This window comes from Phacochoerus africanus, chromosome 11 (genome assembly GCF_016906955.1).
Source record: "Phacochoerus africanus isolate WHEZ1 chromosome 11, ROS_Pafr_v1, whole genome shotgun sequence".
NCBI lineage: Eukaryota > Metazoa > Chordata > Mammalia > Artiodactyla > Suidae > Phacochoerus > Phacochoerus africanus.
This window is the reverse complement of record NC_062554.1, coordinates 135,743,988-135,762,660: the sequence shown is the minus strand read 5'-3', so window position 1 is coordinate 135,762,660 and position 18,673 is coordinate 135,743,988. Positions and strand designations below refer to the sequence as shown.

Below are 18,673 nucleotides of genomic sequence, written 5' to 3'. Positions count from 1 at the left end.
CAAAGGGAGCTTTTAGGACTTGAGGCTCTCCTAAAAGTCTACCCAAGATGAGGAATCAATTCAGATATTTAGCCTGAGAAATGAGGACTTCCGTACAGTATTTCCTTTATTGAATTACATTTGCTAATTTAGGTAAAAATGTAGTACACACTTTATAACTTAGAAAAAAAATAGGACATTTTTTAGAACAGGGAAACAAGTTCCCTGATAAAATGAGACAGGGTTACCTGCTTAAGGAAAATTAGTCTAAGTTTAGGTATTAACCTGAAACAGGAGAAAATATATTAAACGAACAAAGCTGAATTTCGCATGAAAGAAAACCAGCACATTTCCTAAGGAAACCATGAAAGTATGTATAGCAGTAAAACAACGGAAATTGGCTATTTCAAGCATAAAACTGAAGAATCTCAAATTTTAGGTACTAAGATTTAAGTACCTAAAGATTAGGTACTTTAAGATTTAAGAATAGGTGCTCCTTTCTTCTCCGTGGTTTCTGTTTTATTTTCCATAAGGATAATATTTCCCATTTTAGAATCGCAGGAGTAAACAAGAAATGCACGTTTGCAAGTAGCAGAGGCGTGCTTACTCTCCATGCAAACATTTTTATTGGCTTCCTTCCACTTTCCCTTCCTTTCCCCCCTTGTCCTCTGTATTTTTTCTTCAAGCATTAATTGAAGCTCTCTGATTAATATTTGGATATACAAGAAGCTTTAAATGTCTTTTTATTTTTATTTACTTATTTAATTTATTTTTTTAGGGCTGCACCTGCAGCATATGGAGGTTGCCAGGCTAGGGGTCAAATCTGAGCTGCAGCTGCCAGCCTACACCACAGCCACAGCAACATGGGATCCGAGCCACATCTATGACTTAAACACCACTGCTGTGGCAACTGCGGATCCCTGACCCACTGAGCAAGGCCAGGGATCAAATCCTCATGGATGCTAGTCAGGTTCGTTACCGCTGAGCTACGATGGGAACTCCAAAGCTTTTAAAGTTTCCGTCATGGCGCAGTGAAAATGAATCCGGCTAGGAACCATGAGGTTGTGGGTACGATCCCTTGCCTCACTCAGTAGGTTAAGGATCCAGCATTGCTGTGGCTCTGGTGTAGGCTGGTGGCTACAGCTCCGATGAGACCCCTAGCCTGGGAACCTCCGTATGCCTTGGGTGCGACCCTAAAAAGGCAAAAATAAAATAAAGAAACAACTCCCACTCAGAAAATTTCCCTTTGCAAACATCTTGAGTCTAGAATTAAAGTTTTCTGTGTGGATCCCTGGGATAAATTCCCAGCTGGAATTTCTGTCACAGATTCTCCCACTTCTGACCATTAGAGCAATCTTTATTTGTAGAAACATTTTAATGCATATAACACGCTTAATTACTGTAATATGTGCCCACTGAAGAAAATTTGAAAAGTACAAGATGGTAAAGGGCAACCAAACACACACAGCTGCACAACACGGAATCCGTTAGTCCTTCTCTCCCTGACACACACACAGTATAATACATTTTTATACAGCTAGAAGTGTACTGCAGACACAGCTATCATTAAAACCTAGCGATACACTGCCAGTGAAAATCTCCATTCCTACCATCTCTTCAGGGGGGCACAGCATTGCCCTGAATGGATATACCAGGCTTTACTCAACCAGCCTCCTGCCATCGTCCCGTTGTAGAGGACAAGACTGCGAAAACGCTTCTAAGAACTGCAGAGAATTCTGTGGGATTAGGAGAAATGGGAGGTGACAACCTTAACTACATGACTGCAGAGCTGGCCCCAAACTGACCTTATCTGGTTTCTAACAAGGTACTGAGTTGTTTTTCAGAGGCAACAGAACAAAACCCACAAGCCACGCAGGCAGAGCATGCTCAGAGGGGAATATTTTGACCTCAAACAATAGCCAGAAGTGATGTTTCTCCCTGCCCTGGACCAAAGGACCCAGATGCAACGGGAACCTGAACACCAGAGCCCTTCCGGAGAGACAGAGGGTCCACTGTCCAGGAGAGCAGGTGCAGAGGCCCCTCCGCCAGCCCTCACGCCCTCTTCCAAAGCCCTGCCCTGGAAACCTGTCCCGCCAGCGCTCAGGCAAACCCCCCTCCTCCCGACTCATCCAAGTCTGACGGAACCCCAGGCGAGGTCAGATCTGAGCTTTGTCTTCTTGCCAGGTGACCTTGACGCAACGTTCTTTCTTTTCTCAAAAGCTGCTGCCATAGGTCTGGCTTCTGTGTGCATCAGGCAGAGACACCTGCCCCCCCAGTTTAATTTCTCCAGCCCCAAGTCAGTGGAGAATGGGAAATGTCCCCACGTTCCCTGGGCCGAGAGCCTGCCGTGCCCCAAGGCCTCCTCCCTGTGCCGCACATTCGTGGCTTAAGAAGCAACAGAGGACATGGTACGAGGTGATGCTAGGTGATGCTAAGTGATGACTGCATAGGGCTCCTTACATCATTTCCTGTGCCCATGTCGTTCTCCACTACAGCAGCCCAGATGTGACGAATGGGGTGTGAGATTGGGAATATCTCAAGAAAAGTTGTGGGTTTTGTTGTTTGGCTGTATGCATGGCATGTGGACGTTCCCAACCCAGGAATTTAACCTGTGGCACAGCAGCAACCCAAGCTGCTGCGTGAAAACGCCAGATTCTTAATCCACTGGGCTACAAGGGAATTCCTCAGAGAAAAGCTGTATTGAGATAGAAGGTAACTGTCCTGGAAATGGATCTTCTGTAATTTTAGTGAATTTTATTTTTGATAGGTTTTTACATTATTACACTTTATTTTTATTGGAGCTTAGTTGATTTACAGTGTTGTGTCAATTTCTGCTGGACAGCATAGTGACCCAGTCATACACATATATACATTATTTTTCTCATACTATCTTCCATGATTTTAGATTAAAAAAATTTTTTTTTGGTCATTTTAGGGCTCCTGTGGCACATGGAGGTTCCCAGACTAGGAGTCGAATTGGACCTATAGCCACTGGCGCCCAGGAGGAGTCCAATAGGAGCATCCATGAGGTCAGAAGAAGTCTGGGCCAGGTGAGGACCCCTCTCTGGGTGGGGAAGTTCCTGCTCTTGGTGTTAACAGTTGACGCAAGAATTGACCTCATGAGACATGACAGCCAAATCACAGGTTTTAGGGATGTTGAAAATCAAAATACAAGCCAACCGATACTCAGAGAACACCCTTACCTGGTTCCAAGCCTAATTCCACCCTTAACTTGCTAAGTGGTCTGGTCAGTCTTCACTGCTCCGGGGCTGTGTTTGTCCCTGTCTCAGTGGGGGAGCTGGGCTCGGCCTGCAGACGGGGTTCACCCCCCGCCCCCGCCCTCAGGGGCTTGAAGCAGGTGGTTGGCGGCTGCGCCATCTGCCTTCACCGCTAGGGGGCGCGCGCCTCCCGCTTTCCCTGGGCAGCCTGGCGGGCCCTGGAGGTGCGTCTGTCCCTTTGAATTTTGATAATATTTTAAGGAATTCCAACTCAGAGACTGTTCAGTGAATATGCTACCAATCTCAATTTTGAGTTTCTTCACTTTTGATTTCATGCTAAATTAATTGGATTTTTTAAATGCTCTGGCCTGTAATCTCGCTGGGAGATTTCCAGCTGATTTGCTTCATGATGCTGGCTTCTGTCTACACAGAACATGCCTTGAATCCCTTCTCAGGGACCTGGTCTTGCCTGGGCCAAGTGGTGGAGGTGCGGGGGAGGCAGGGCCCGCTCCTTCCAGCCTCTGTGCTGTCCCATTTCCTCCCCTGCCAGAGGTAATGGCTGGTCTGGGGCACAGAGCCTGAGCACACGTGGGGACTCCCATCAGGAATCCTCTCGAATCCTCCCCTCTGTTCTCAGAATGAGCCATTCCAGCCTCTGCTCTTCCAGAGGAGGCTGGGCAGAGTGAGGTGTTAACCTGTGGGTCCCCGCTCTCCCCGGCGCACACCGAGGCTGGGGCTAGAGCGCTGCCTTGACTTTGTGCCCCGGAGGCTGATTGTCCTCGGTCCTGACTTTGCAGCAGGCCTGGACCTTTGGGAGGCTGCTGTTGGCTGATGCGGTCATGGGACTCGGTGGGAGGTCCCCAGTTCTTGGGTGGAAACTTTCAGAGCCGCATTGCACCCAGCCCCGAGGTCCAGTGGACATGAGCACAGTCCATTGACTGAAGAGCCTGCAGCTTTGAGCTGGCACTGGTCTCCCAGTAGAGAGGTGCAAGGACAGCCAGACTCCATCCAGGGACTGGGGGGGGGGGGAGGGGAGGGGCTGGCCAGAGGCAATCCTGGCAGGCAGATCCCTCCTGGAGCCCTGGACCCACACTGTGTGGATGTGTGTGGAAATAGCTTTCATAAGGAACATTTCTCTAACTGCAAAGGAAATGAGGCAAGCAGTTTCTTTAGGAGAAGCAGAAGCAAGAGGAAAGTGATTTGCCTTTTTTTCCTCTTTTTCTCCCGAGAGGAGGATGATCCTGCAAGAATCTACCAGCAGGGCGTGACGAGTCCTTCCCTATTTGCTGGAAATCCCACCCTCCCATGGCTGCTCTGCGCGGTTTCTGTTTTGCAGGTTGCTGCTGCCAAGAGGGGACCTGGGGTCACAGGAGGACCTGGCCAGGGTCCCACTGACGCGGGAGAAATGGCGTGAAGGTTCGGGAGATGCCAGGGGCATTGGAAGAGAGCAGTCCCAACTCCAGGACACCTTGAAGCCCCGGGAGCCTGCTTTGTTGAGAGCACATGGCCGCTCAGGCAAACGCGATTTCCCTGCTGGTGGAACGAAAGGCCTGGCCCCCCAAGCAGAAGTGAAAGTTGCAGCATGATTTGAATATTGAAGGCAGCCTTCAGGATGTAGTACCCTGGGGCAAGCTTCCTCTGGAACAGGCTGGGAGCTCAATTTTCTTGAGAACAGAGTTAATGCGTGAGGGACAGTCCCCTGTTCCCAGCCCCGAGGGGCTGGCTGGTCAGCGCCAGGGACACAGCGGACCTGGCGGTGGGAAAGCCTCTGTAGCTGCCATCCAGTAGGGCAGCCACAGCCATGTGGCTTCTGGGGCACTTAGCGTGTGGTTCTGGAAACTGAGGGACGGACCGCCCTCACCGATTGAGTTTGACGACGTTAAGCTTAGATGTAGCTGCACGGGGCTGGCGGTCGCTGCCTGGAATGGCAGCGTTTGGTGCAGAACCTCTTTTTGGCGCATGAAGCAAATGCTCTGTTCTGGCATTTTCCATGCTTGCAGGCACGGAAAGGGATGCCCTGTTGTTCGCAGCAAACAGGCAGGACGCAGGATTGCTCTTTACTTCTGTAACGGGTGTCTTTTTGGTTGCTGCGTGTCTAATTGCTCAGCACAGCCTGCGTGGGGCTGGTTGTGCGTGGCCCTTGCCAGTGACCAAGCGTAAGGAATGGTTAACTATTTTCCTTTTTGGCCGCTTAAAACGGTTCTGTTGTCACCAGTGATCTGAACTGCCCCTTGGTCCCATCGTGTGGTGACAGTTCCCATGCGGTCAGGGTCCCCGGGCCAGGTCATGACCCTCTAAGCCTCTCTCAGGTTGTCTCTGGGATGCGGGGTGAGGACAGCTTTGTCGCAGGATTGCCGTCCGCACGGTCCGGTCCTGCCGTGGTTTTCTCTCTTCCTAGGAGCCTGACCTGCGGGAACATTCGTTCAGGGACTGCGTCCTGTGCTTAAGGGGCTTTAGCAGATGTGGCTCAAGGGTGACTCTCTTTGGCCTTGACCAATCACTCTGTTTCCCGGGCCTTAGTTTCACTACCTGAAATCAGGCTTTATGATCCCAGCACTTCCTCCAAAGGCCCAAGTGGTTCCCTGACAGCCTGGCAGCTCCAGGTCCAGATGGGGGCTCCCTTCCCCAAGCCCCCGCTTAGCAGGGATGCTGAGAAGGCCCTCCCCTGGCTCCAAGCAGATGCCCCCTTCCTGCTGGACTCCCTCGTGGGCACCACTCCTTTCAGCACCACAGAGACCGCAGGCCCCGAAAGCCCTCCCTGGACACGGGCCCAGCTCAGGTCATGGCCCTCCCCGAACACGTGGCCCAGGTTCTAGGCTCTGGACCCGAGTGCTCGAATTTTCTTGCCATCTTTCTTCACCCACATACCCTCTCCTGTCTTGCAGTCCCCTCTGGACCTGCCCGTTTCTGGCAGGGAGGATTGAAGTCTCCAGCCGGGATAACAGCCTCCCCCGTCTCTCCTTGTGGTTTTATCACGTATTTGGGTGCTCTGTTGTTAGCTGCGTATAATTAAGACGTGTTCTGTTTTCCCAGAGAACTGACTCCAGGAAACACCCCTCCTTACCCCTGATACCTGCCCTGGCTCTGAGGTCCCTCGTGTCTGAGCCTAACAGAGCTGCCCTGCTTTCTTCTGGCCGCCGTGAGCAGGGTGCATCTTTTCCAGCCATCGCTTCCGTCCACACGTCTTTAGAGTGAACACGGCTTCCTCGGGGACAGGGTGTAGTTGGGTCCTGTGTGCGGGTCTGCTCAGACAGTCTGTGTGTCACCTGGGGCGTGAGACCAATGCTGTCTATCCTGAGGATTGGCACAGTCGGATCCGGTGTCTTGCTCTGTTTATTACCATCCACCTCCACTCTCTCACCGCCTTCTCTGGTTTTAATTGTTTTGTGTGGCAGCCTGTCTGCTTCTTCTCTCCCCACCTCTGTCTCTCGTGAGTCGGCCAAGAGGCACTGAGTCTGGGGGAGTCTGTCTGACCTGCCTCCCAGCCTTCCTGCTCCTGGTCAGCAACCTCCCCCCAGGACTGCTCAGCCTGTCCCCTGGATGGGACCCTCCTGCCAGAGCCGGGACGCCAGGACACACGGGAGAGGACCTCCTGGAGACCCCGGGAGCCTGGGGCTTGTGTCCCATGGCCTCCTGCCTTTCTCTGGAGAGATGACGCCGGCCCTTCCCAGACCCCAGGGAGCAGGGGAAGAGAGTCCCTGGAGAGTCACATTCCCGGAGATTCGGGAACGGCCGAGCAAGGTGTCTGCCTCCCAATCCGATGGAGGAGGCAGGCGTTGACAGAGCACCGCAAGGGCCCTGACACCGACTGAAACGATGCCAGGAACCCAGAGATCTGACCTTGAGAAAGCCCCCAAAATTAGCTGGGGGCAAGAGTTCGGCCTTGTGGCATGCCTCTGTTGAAGTTTAGCAGGTGGCGAGGCTTGGGGAGCATTCCAGCCATGTGTGGGAGCTTGGGAGTCAGGCTGCCCTGGAGGTTGGAAGGAGCCGAGAGAGATGGGCTGGCGGTCGGGTCTTGATGAGGCTGCGTGCCACTCTGGAGGATGTGGACTTGAACCCCGGATCAGGCTTCCTGCCGCCCCCCCACCCCCCAGGCCCACAGTGATGGCGACAGGCCCCTGGGCTCATACCTGTTCCTATTGTATGTTTATAGCTGTGGACATACACATACACTTGTTTTCCTGCAGGATGATATAAAGGCAACATAAAGAATTGTGATGTTTGAGGGGGTGGGGTCTGGGCGTGGGCAGAGGGAGCCATGAGGGTTCTGTGAAGGGCAGTGCCCAGAAGGGAGGAGGGCCTGAAAGGGGAATCATACTGAGGCCTGAAACCACAGACCCCCCCTTGCTGTGGGGCCTTGGGCCGCCCTCACCCACAGGAAGCGGGAGGGATGATGGTGACGAGGAAGCTGCTGCAGGTGTGGGAGCAGCAGTCAGAGGCTGGGGCGGGGGTGGTGCTGCCGCCCAGGGGCAGGGGCAGGGGGCAGGCCCAGCTCTGGGCAGTCTGGAAGCCACCACGTGGCCCCTCCCAGGGAGAGCGAGGAGTGAGGTTCTGGGCAGGGGAGGAGGCACTGCAGGGCTGTCCACGGATGCCAGGGACCATCTGGGCAGAGGGCCCAGGACGGGGCCGAGCAGAGAGAGGAGGTCTGACTCGTGGAGGGAGAAACAAAACATCTTTGGACAATTCACACACTCAGACGTCACATCTAGTTGGTTTGACAAAACATGGGAAAGAAGAAGTGAAATTTGTTAACTGTACAGAGATCCATGCAGTTCACTTCAGGGGACAGCTTGGGTACCAAATGATCCTTATTATGCAAATTCCTTTCCCAGGCGGCTGGTTCCCAGTTGTGCACAGGGCCCCCAGTGGTGGCTGCATCTGCTTCGCCCCGCCCACTGGCTCGGCCGGGGCAGCACCCACTGCCAGGCAGGAGGGGGCCGGGCTGCTAGAGTTGAGGGGCTGTGGGGCCCCACCCCGGGCGTCCTCGGCCCCAGGAGAGGGTGGCCGCAGGAGATATGGCTCAGGGATTTGGCCCTGTTTCTGTCCTTGGCCTTGCCACAAAGCGGAAAAAGAGAGGGGACTTCACACTGAGGTTTTTACCTTCCTCCTTTTAGGAAAACACAGCCCAGAACATGGCATTTCTGAGACCTCAGGTCCCAGCAGGGGGCAGGGCCCGAGGTGTGCCAAGTTCCCCGGTTCTTCTCTGCCAACGTCTCTCCGGAGTCCCCCGCTCTCCTCTGCCCCCACCGCAGAGCGGGGGGATGGGGGGGCAGGATTGGGGGGTCGGATTTCCATATACGACTTTTGGAGGGGACACAAACATTCAGATTGTAGCAAAAGCACCTACTACGTGCCAGGGAATCTTTGTGACACGGAGGATATGGCAGTGTCAACTTAAAAACATGCACAATTTAAAAGTTGAATGTTAAGTTTTCTGTGGGGCGAAATGAGGCCTGTCGCCCAGGAGGCAGCATTCAGAGAGCTCTGAGACACCCCTCCTGAGAGGCGGGGGCGCAGGGGGGGGGGTCAGCGTGGATGTGATTGCGGTGAAGGTGCAGGCATCTGCCCACACACACACACACACACACACACACGCTACCGAAGGTCGCTGCCAGTCTCGTGATGGTCACTGCTACTCCCAAGGAGCAGGTGTCCCCACGAAGAATTTGAGTGCTTCTCTAGATGTGAGGAGATGCAGGAGTCGCGCTCATAAAATCTCCTAAAAATTCCTGTCTGAAGAGCTGTCCCGCCGCTTTTCCCAGAGCACAGAGGGCCTCCCTCCTGGCCCCCACCCCGAGCTCCTTTCAGGGGGTGTCACGGGGCTGCAGGGTGATGCAGGCCGTGTAGAGGCAGACGGCAGGTTCCCAGGAGTCAAAAAACCCACTGCTGTGAGGCAGTGGGTTTAGAACCTGACTGCAACAGCTCGGGGCTGCAGAGGCTCAGGCTTGCTCTCCGGCCCTGGAACCTCCATTTGCCTTGGCCGTGAACGCTGATGCGAATGACGATGAGGGCGGGAGCAAAGCCCCAGCTCCTGGCGATCGCGTTCCCGTGCAGATTCGCGCCTCCCCGTCTCTGCTGCCCTCTCATCTCAACGTCCTCCAATTTCAGCCGCGCTGCTGTGCAGGTGAAAGCCTCGTCTCTCCTGCAGGACCACTCCTGGTCCTCCTGTCCCTGCCCCCCCTGACTCTCAATACCTCACTCTCTTCTCTGTCCCAAGAGGCCCCCCCTTCACCTGCCTTGCTACTGTCTCACACCCTCTGGCTGTAGGAACTGAGCTGTGCTTTCTCTTGCTTTCATGGGCTCTGCTGCTTGCAGGATGTGGCTTGGTCCCCTCCCCTTTCTAGCAGGGCGAGGGTGCAGCCTTTTCAGGGGCGGTCTGAGTGTAAAACCTGCCTGCATCCCACAGAGCGAGCTGGCCTAGGGTGGCAGCCCCCTGTGGCCGCGCGCGGAGGCTGTGTCTTCTCACTTGGGCTCTAAGGGCAGCACAGGTAGGATCTGGGTTTCCGAGGCTCTGACTCTCTTGTCTATATCTGAGTTGTTTCAAGCTAAGAAGGGAAGAGAGAGAGCCGTTATTCATTTTTCTTCTATTAGAAAAGGGGGGTGCGGGGCTGGGCTGCGGGAGAGGGAGAAGCCTGGTACCTGCCTTGAGGGGGAGAGGGTGAGTGGGAGACGGCTTATCTGGATTTGGGGAGCTGGTTCCACACCTGCAGGGGGCGGTCCAGGCAGACAGGTCTCCAGAACTGCATTCTGAAGAACCAGCCAGGAGATGCTTGAGCCGCGCTTGTGAACCAGGCCCTAGAGCTGCAAGCACTGGTGCCTGGGGAAGGGGCGTGGGTGAGGGAGTTTGGAGGCAGCCTTGAGCTGGAGGCCGGGACTTTGGGTTACTGGTGGGCGGGGCCCATGGGAGGACCAGGCTGTGAGGCAAAATTGCTGGTCTAGGAGCCAAGGGAATCCCTCCTCCTGCATCAGAGGTAGTGGGGGCTGGGCCTGGGGAAAGGCAGGTACAGGGATGCTTGCAGGCAGAGCAGCCCTGGGCTCCACCCAGCAGCAGCTGAAGCAGAGAAAAGTCTTGTTCTGATGACGTGGCTCTGGGACAGCCATTCGGGGCCCTGCTGTGTTTGGTGTTGAGAGGCTACACCCAAAATCAAGACTTTGGGAAACAGCCAAGGGACTCCTTTCCTGGAGAATACCCACATGCTCTTGGAGTTTCCTGCTGTGGCCCAGTGGGACTGGCGAGTCTCTGCAGTGCCAGGATGCAGGTTCTACCCCGGGCCCAGCTCAGTGGGTTTGAGGATCAGGTGTCACTGCAGCTGCGGCTTGGGTTGAAACTGTGGCTCAGACCTGATCCCTGGCCCAGGAACTCCACATGCTGCAGAGCGGCCAGAAAAGAAAAAAAGAGAAGGAGAATCGACGTGCTTTTAGTGAGAGTGCAAAATTTCACCAACGAATCACAAAACGCCCAAGATGTTTTGATAGGAAATGTGATGAATTAATTGGTAATGGAATCAGAAATATCTGCTCTCTAAGCCCCCAATTCTGATGTTTAGATCCCCAGATTTCGCACTAATATTTAAAAGATAGCATGGCTTTAGGAGTTCCTGCTGTGGCTCAGCAGTTAACGAATCTGATTAGCATCCATGACGTAGGTTCCATCCCTGGCCTTGCTCAGTGGGTTAAGGATCTGGCGTTGCCATGAACTGTGGTGTAGGTTGCAGACACGGCTCGGATCCTGCAGTGCTGTGGCTGTGGTGGAGGCTGGTAGCTACAGCTCCAAGGTGACCCCCCCAGCCTGGGAACCTGCATGTAAAAACAAATATATATATTGCATGGATTTTAAATTCACACCACTCGGAGTTCCCGTCGTGGTGCAGTGGTGAATGAATCCGACTAGGAACCATGAGGTTGCGGGTTCGGTCCCTGCCCTTGCTCAGTGGGTTAACGATCCGGCGTTGCCATGAGCTGTGGTGTAGGTTGCAGACGCGGCTCGGATCCCGCGTTGCTGTGGCTCTGGCGTAGGCCGGTGGCTCCAGCTCCGATTCAACCCCTAGCCTGGGAACCTCCATATGCCGCGGGAGCGGCCCAAGAAATAGCAACAACAACAACAACAACAACAACAAATAAATAAATAAATAAATTCACACCACTCATCAGGGCTAGAAATGAACTACAGAAGAGCAGCTGTCTTTTTGGTGGGGGTTGGTGATAAAATGCACGCAGGAAACCTCTGGGCTGCCCCAGGGGCAACTTGGAAATGGAGCTGCCCTGCACAGGGGCTGTTCCAGGTGTGCTGGGAACAGTGTCAGGGCATTCAAGCTGGGCCCACGCCTCACCTTCTCCACTCAGCTTCTTCTAGACCTCCGGCTTTTCTCACCTTGCTGCATGCACGTGGGATCAGGTACAGTCCTCCTGGGCCGACCAGGCAGGCCTTTCTTGACTCCACCCCCTCCTAGGGGTGGGTGTGAATGATCTGTCCTCAGTGTCACCCTAAGAAGGGGATATCCTCCAGGCCAGCCTCCCCAGAGTGGGGCCCATTGGTTTGGGCCCACTGAATAGATGCACCTTTGCCTCAGTAAGAGTTTGCAGGGGACCAAAGGAAGATTTATAGCTTAAAAAAGACACGCTGAGGGAGTTCCCACTGTGGCTCAGTGGGTTAAGAACCCAACATAGTATCGGTGAGGAAGCAGGTTCAATCCCTGGCCTTGCTTAGTGGGTTAAAGATCCGGCGTTGCCATGAGCTGTGGTGTAGGTTGCAGGCATGGCCCAGATCCCATGTTGCTGTGGCTGTGGTGTAGGCCTCAGCTGCAGCTCCAATTTGATCTCTAGCCTGGGAACGTCCATATGCCACAAGGGTGGCTATAAAAATAAAAAAATTAAAAAAAGGCATGTTGAGAATAATCCTTTTTGGGGGGCTGCACCCATGGCATTCTTATGTTCCTGGTCCTGGGATCAAGCCTGCACCTGAGCTGCTGCTGCTCTGACAATGCCAGATCCTTAACCCGCTGCACCACCAGGAGACTCCAGGATAAGCATCCTTATGGCAGCTTAAATAAAACAAAAGGTAGTGAAAAGCAAGAAATTAAGTCTGTCTTCCTACCCGTGGCTCCTGCAGTGGGGATTTGGAACCTCAGCCTAGTCGCTGCTGAGTCCCGGAGTCCAGCCCCGACGGGCTCGAGGGTGGGAGCGGGAGGCGGCAGAGATGGGGCGGGCAGGTGATTTCCTCGGGCCCTTCCCCGCGCACTTGGGAAGCTTCGGAAGAGGCTCATGAACACGTTCCTCTCCCTCACGGTCAAAGCCCCACCCGCGAAGTCCCTGTCGCCCTTAGAGCCAGACCATTTCTAAGCTAGTGGACATGTTCCTGATTTTCCGCACCTATGGTCACCGAGCAGTGACAGGGCATAGCTGTGAGACAGACGGACCTGTTCACGGGGGTGTCGTCACAGCTCTTGAAGCCACATGCTCGTTCACTGCGGTCACCCAGGGAGGTGGCCAAAAACCTCCTTGAAGGGCACTGCCTCAGCCAGTGGCACTTCTGCAGGGGCCCTGATGCCAGGGCTGGATGTGGAATGTGGAACACAGTGCAGTCTGTGGATGGGGTTACAGTTGCGCCCCATCTGGGTCAACGCCGCCCCATGCACGTGCCCGCCTCAGCTTAGCCACCAGATCTGAACCCACAGGGTGTCTGGCTCTCCCCCAGAGGGTCTGCAGCCCCCAGTGTGCTGCAGCCGGGCGGGCCCGTGGCAGAGCTGAGGGCACCCGGCCTAACTGTGCAGCCTTGCAGCGAGAATGCCGCGGGGCGGCGGGGGCACTGTGCTTGTCACGGCCTCAGCCATCCGCCTGCCACTCAGGGCGGTGTGTCTTGTTTCCCACGACCTCAAATCCACCGCTGGGACAGGAGGGGGTCCGTGTGCTGCAGTGAACAGCCATGCTGGCCACAGTGTCATCTGCACACAGTCACAGGCGACTCCAGCTTGCAGCCAGCACCAAGCCCGCCTCTGCCTTCTCTGACCCAGGGGGCGTCTTCCGCAGGTGGCCCCTTTGCAGGGCCTTCCCAGAGGCTAGCATGGGCTTCACGGCATGGGGCAGGCAGAGGGTTCGTTGCATTTATTTTTTCTATCACTACAGAAGCATTTCAAAATGTGTACAAAAGAATACTCTTTTTCTGCAGGGGCCACCCAACCCCCTGTTCACAGCGAAACAGAAATAATTTAACATCGTCGTAGAGGCAGAGCGGGAAGAGAACTGCACGTTCCCGTTTACAACCCTGTACAGGGATCCGCCAGGACGGCCGCCAAACACCTAAAGCTGCGTCAGATACAGACACACTGGACCCGAATGGTCACCACACACGACATCATAAAAAAGTGTATTAGAAAGTCCTGGAAGCAAGACTGCCTGTTAATATCTGGTTTCACGTGTTCACAGTGAATGCTATTGCACCAACAGCATATGCGCTTTTTTTTTTTTTTTCTGATGTCTATATGCCTTAAATACGTCTAGTTTTGGTTCATTTTAAAATAAGGAAAATAAACCCCCACTGAGCTGAAGGAGGGAGATCTGGGTTTCACGTGGCGTGACCCTTCGTTATTGCTGGAGCTGAGAGTGTGCAGGCGTGAGAACTGCATTTGCATCGTGACTTGTCTCCAGAAGTCCACTCCATCGCGCTTGGGTTTTGGCAAGAAGAGGACACTAGAAGAGCCACAAGGCAATCAAAGCAAACCAAGAAAAGAAGCCCCGAAATAGAAAACAAAAACAAAAACAAAACAAACAAATTCACATCTCCCTAACAAGTCTTTCTCCGTGAAGATTCTGAGATTTCTTTCTGTGGTTGGTTCTGAATTGCAGGTGGAATGTGCTGGTTTCTGAAGGGATGGATGCTGGGACAGCCCTTTGGTGACAATACGATTCTCTTTAGTGACTCTTCTACTGGGACAAGCCCACACTCTAAGGTACGAGGTACAGCAGGACCTGGGTAAGGAGGGGTCCAGGCGTTGGGCACGGAGAGAAGCTGGGTGACGCCGGGTGGGGTGGGGGCAGGAATGCCAACCAGGGGTTTCTCCTTGTGATCAAGACCTGTCTGCTACGAGGGCCCCTCCTTTGGTGTATATTTAGTTTAAACACGAGAGTGCGTGAAGCCTAGACAGCACTCCTCAAGACACATGCTCACCCCGTCAAACAAGAGAACAAACCACAGAACAGATGTGCGGAAGGTCATGCAAAACCCTACTTTTACCAGCTAGAAGGAAAACGCTAACAGCTTTGGGTACAGAGTGACCACTTTTCCAACATAATTTAATTACTCGTTGACATGATATGAAACCTGACATTAAATACAATTATTTCAGAGAAAAGTGGTGTTACAATAGAAAACCACGACAGAGGCCGCGGAGATCAACAGATCGGCTCTAAAAAGCAGAGGGCGGGAGGGGAAGGCCCTGGAGACGGCAACTCCCGCGGGCGCTATTTACAGTGGGGGGGGCCAAGCTTTGTTTGAAGCCATGGGGAGAAAGAACTCCTTTCAACGAGTGGACTCTGTGGGACGGACGGGAAAGCAGAGGGCAGCTGAAAATGGCCCGCAGACTGGAAATCTCCGAAGTCTCTCACCTGGAACCTGTTCAGGCGCCAGCTCCTTCTCCCAGTGCCCAAGTTAGCCCAACTCTGTCTAGGTCCAGGCTCAATGTCCTGCCGTTCGGTCAGCCAGAGAGGATGGGATGCCCTCCTTTCAACAAAACCCAGAGGCGCCTGAGAAGGTACGTTTCTGAAGACAGGAGGGGAGTGACTCATTTAGAGAACTGATAAAGCCTCCAAAGGAACATGAGTCAGGCTCCAGACTGCCGTCGGGGAACGTTCTTGCAGGGCCTTTCTCTGGGGAGGCTTCCAGACCCTCGACTGGTCTGGGACTCACTTAGAGCAGCTTGGTTCTCTAGGAGGGACAATTCTGCTCCCCAGAGGACATATTTAGTTAACTGGTGGTCCGCCCGGCATCTACTGGGTAGGGACCAGGGATGCGACTCTGACCCTGATGATGCGCCAGGGGTGGCGGGAATCCCCTGCAAACTATCCAGCCCCCAAAGTCAAGAGCCCTGGACTGAGAGGAAATGCAGAGGTGCTTTGTGCACAGTTGGTCCCCCGTTTCTTCATGTGCTCCCTCTGCACACTGGTGGTGAAGACCAACCCCATAAACACTTGAACCTGGCCTGTCTTCCTTCTAGGAGGCTGAGATGAACAGGTGTGAGGGCACACGTCCTGCCTACGAAGCCAGACAGCGCTCCTTCGCCCTTACACGGGACAGTTTCAGATGGTTTGAAAGTTGAGGTGCCCTGGGAGTTCCCGTTGTGGCTCAGCAGGTTAAGAATCTGACTAGTATCCATGGGGATGCAGGTCTGACCCCTGGCCTCGCTCAGGGGGTTAAAGGATCCGGCATTGCCGTGAGCTGTGGTGTAGGTGGCAGCTCCGATTAGACCCCTAACCTGGGAACTTCCAGATGCCAAGGGTGTGGGCCTCAAAAGACAGAAAAAGTAAAAAGAAAAGAAAAAAAGAAAGTCGAGGTGCCCGGGGCGAGCAGCACCTGCGGGGCTCCCTCTGGCCTCTGCTTCCTTGACCTGAGAAAGAGCAGTCACTCTGAGGCCTTCCTTTAGGAGAGTCTGAAAGTGAGACTGAGACACAGAGGGCAGGGAGGGCTGACAAGAAAACTGGCAAGGCTGCGGCTACAGACACACTTGAACTGAGGTGTCGGGCCGGCCTTCTGGGCGGGACAGGCTTGTCGTTGCAGGGCTGAAGCTGGTGGCAGGGGAAAGGTAACCAAAGAAACGAGTGTGGCGTTTAGAAGAGTGTTTGGTGTGAGGAATTTTATCATTCGAATTCTGAATTAAGGTCTAAATTCCAGAACTGGGATTAAAGATGTAGTGACAGACTCTGGGGGCCATTAAAGGTCTGGGGGTGAGAGAGCAGAGAACAGCGTTCTCCGGGCACCCCCCCAGGGGACATGGCATTTGTTCCACTTGACATCAGGCCCCGGAAGGCTTGGCCGTGGCCGAGCAACGCCTCGGAAATTTGGAAATATTCGAGGGCGAGTCTCAAGGCTCTCCCGTCCCTCGCTCTGCTCCACGGTCACTGGTCACTTTTCCCCAACAGTGGGATAACCCCGGCAGGATCTGACTTGCAGCATCTTCCCTCTAACTACAGCCTGTCGGCCGGCGGGATGCTGCAGTTCCCGCGGCCCTGCTGTGGGGCATCTCCCCGGCAGGGTGGCTCCGGCCACAGCTCAGGGGCTGGGCAGCGGGCACCCGGCCTGCTGCGTGGATCCCACGCTGGGCCCAGGAACCTGCCCCCTTCTTCCTAGGCTCTGGCCTGTTTCTAGGAAACTCTCTGAAAATGGCCATTGTCCGGAGGACAGGCAGCCACAGGGGCGGGGACTTCAGCTAGCAAGCTACCAACACGTCTAGCGAGAGAGCACTTCTGGGGCTCTGGGGGGAGCCCTGCAGCTAAGCCATGAAACCTCTTTGTTTTCCAAAGCAAAGGGGAGAGAAGCACAGCGGTCTGGTCCGGGCCCGGCAGCGGCGGCGGCGGCGGCGGGGGAGCGGGCCCCGCGTGCTCCTCTCGAGGGGACGGGGCGTGCGGGCCGCAGGGGCCCTTAGGTCATGTGGAAGCGGTGCTCCCCGCGCGTGATGTGGGACGAGAACTCGTAGCGGTCCTGGCTGTGGTAGCCGCACATGTTGCACTGGAAGGGATGGCGGAAGCCGTGGCAGCCCATGTGGATGGTGTACATGACGTGGTCCAGGAAGAGCACGCGGCAGTGTTCGCACTTGTACACCCTCAGCGGCTCCCCGCCCGCGCCGATCACGCGCAGGGCGTCCGCGGGGCCCTCGGAGGCGGCGCGCAGCACGTCGTAGGCCGCGTGCTCCTCCTTGATGGACAGCCCGTTGCGGGCGTGGGGGGTGATGTGGTTGGTCAGGTAGATGAGGCCGCCGCGCTGCTCCTCAGCGTTGCTCTCGGTGTCCGTCGAGTCTTGGCAGCTGTTGCTGGGCGACGCCTCCCGCTCGGAGGACACGGACTTGGCCTTGGAGAGCAGCAGCAGGTTCTCCACGGCGCTGTCCTGGGCTGAGGGGTTGGCGCGCGCGGGGCCCTCGGCGTGGGGCTTGTGCAGCTGGTACAGGGGGCTGAGCACCGGGACCACCTCGGAGCTGCCCGGCGGCGTCTGCACCAGGGGGCGCAGGGACTCGGCGCCCAGGTAGCTGATGGCATTGTTGATGGCCTGGTCCATCACGTGCGTCTGCATCATCTCGTTCTCCTTCTCGTAGCTGGCGCTGCTGTCGTAGGGCATGTCCGACAGGCACTTGTCCCCTGTGGGAAGCAGGGGACAGTCAGAGCGGTCCAGATCGACCCCTGTGCCCAGCAGCGACAGCTGAAATCTCCACCAGCGGGGGGGGGGGGGGGGGGGGGCGAGGGGGGGGGGGGCACCCAATCTCCAACAGAGAGGAAGCCTGGCCTATCTGCCTGGGGAGCACAGGCGGGGCTTCCCGGAGTCGCATGTAAACCAGCTTGGCTGCCAGTGTAATCAGCATGTTCAAGTGGATTAAACCAAGACTTGTGTCTTTCACTACGGAGGGTGGACATTTTTACACTGAATTTAAGATGAGTAGGTAAATGATGTGTTCTCCAGTGAGTGTCTTCGGCAATGGGCGATAACTGGCTAGTGTATCATGCTTTTTAAAATACATTACATACGTAAGTGATTACTCACAGTAACGTGCCCTATACTTATTTAAAATAAAATTAGGTCATCCACTTTAAATTCATGACTTTAATGCTCTAGAAGAAAGCTTAGTCAACAATATGAAAATCAGAGTTCCCACTGTGGCTCAGTGGGTTAAGAGCCCGACCTAGTCTCTGTGAGGAGGTGGGTTCGATCCCTGGCTTCATTCAGTGGGTTAAAGATCCAGTGTTGCCTGGGCTGTGGCTCTGATTCGACCCCTAGCCTGGGAACTTCCAAATGCCTCAGATGTGGTCATAAAGAGAAAAAAAATATGAAAATGTTCTGTTTTTTATCGTGAAATGATGCCAGTCTCATCCACGACACCAAGCTGTCTCGGACTCGTGTGACTCGTGTGAGCACAAAGGCATCACCCGAGCTGGCAGCTTCCACCGCCTCCTCTGCCTCAAACTCCACGCTCGCCTTCCGTCCTTAGCGGCACTGGGTCCGCGTGCTGCAGAGACACGTGGTGGGAAGTTGGGAGCAAACCGAGGGAGCCCGAAGTGACACTTCCCTGTTCTCGTGAACGTGAATGATGCTGGAGGAGCTGCTGTTGAGGACTCATCAGAGCGTCTGGCCTCAAGAAACTTAAGATCTAATACCACGGTTTGTAGGAGAAGGCAAGCTGCTGTCTGCCAGAAGGGGAAATTAGAGAAAGAAGTTGTCTTCTTGGCATTAGCTTTCGAGTATGAACATTCGTAAGGAAATAAAATGAATTTCCTTGCAG

At 54.6% G+C, this 18,673-nt stretch overlaps 1 protein-coding gene and 1 long non-coding RNA gene across 18 annotated transcripts in view; one reads left to right on the top strand and one right to left on the bottom strand.

The window, feature by feature from the left end:
- Positions 1-9,420: 9,420 nt before the first annotated feature.
- Positions 9,421-13,642, top strand: LOC125111001 (uncharacterized). Its single transcript, XR_007130799.1, has 2 exons — positions 9,421-9,685; positions 13,363-13,642. It is a non-coding gene; the product is annotated as an uncharacterized LOC125111001 (long non-coding RNA).
- Positions 13,284-18,673, bottom strand: part of IKZF1 (IKAROS family zinc finger 1) — a 92,901-nt gene continuing 87,511 nt past the window's right edge. For all 17 annotated transcript variants that reach the window (XM_047752718.1, XM_047752732.1, XM_047752723.1 and 14 more), the window contains one exon: positions 13,284-17,537. In XM_047752718.1, the coding sequence (XP_047608674.1) occupies positions 16,828-17,537 (710 nt within the window). In that variant the 3' untranslated portion in view covers positions 13,284-16,827. The remainder of the gene's footprint in view (positions 17,538-18,673) is intronic.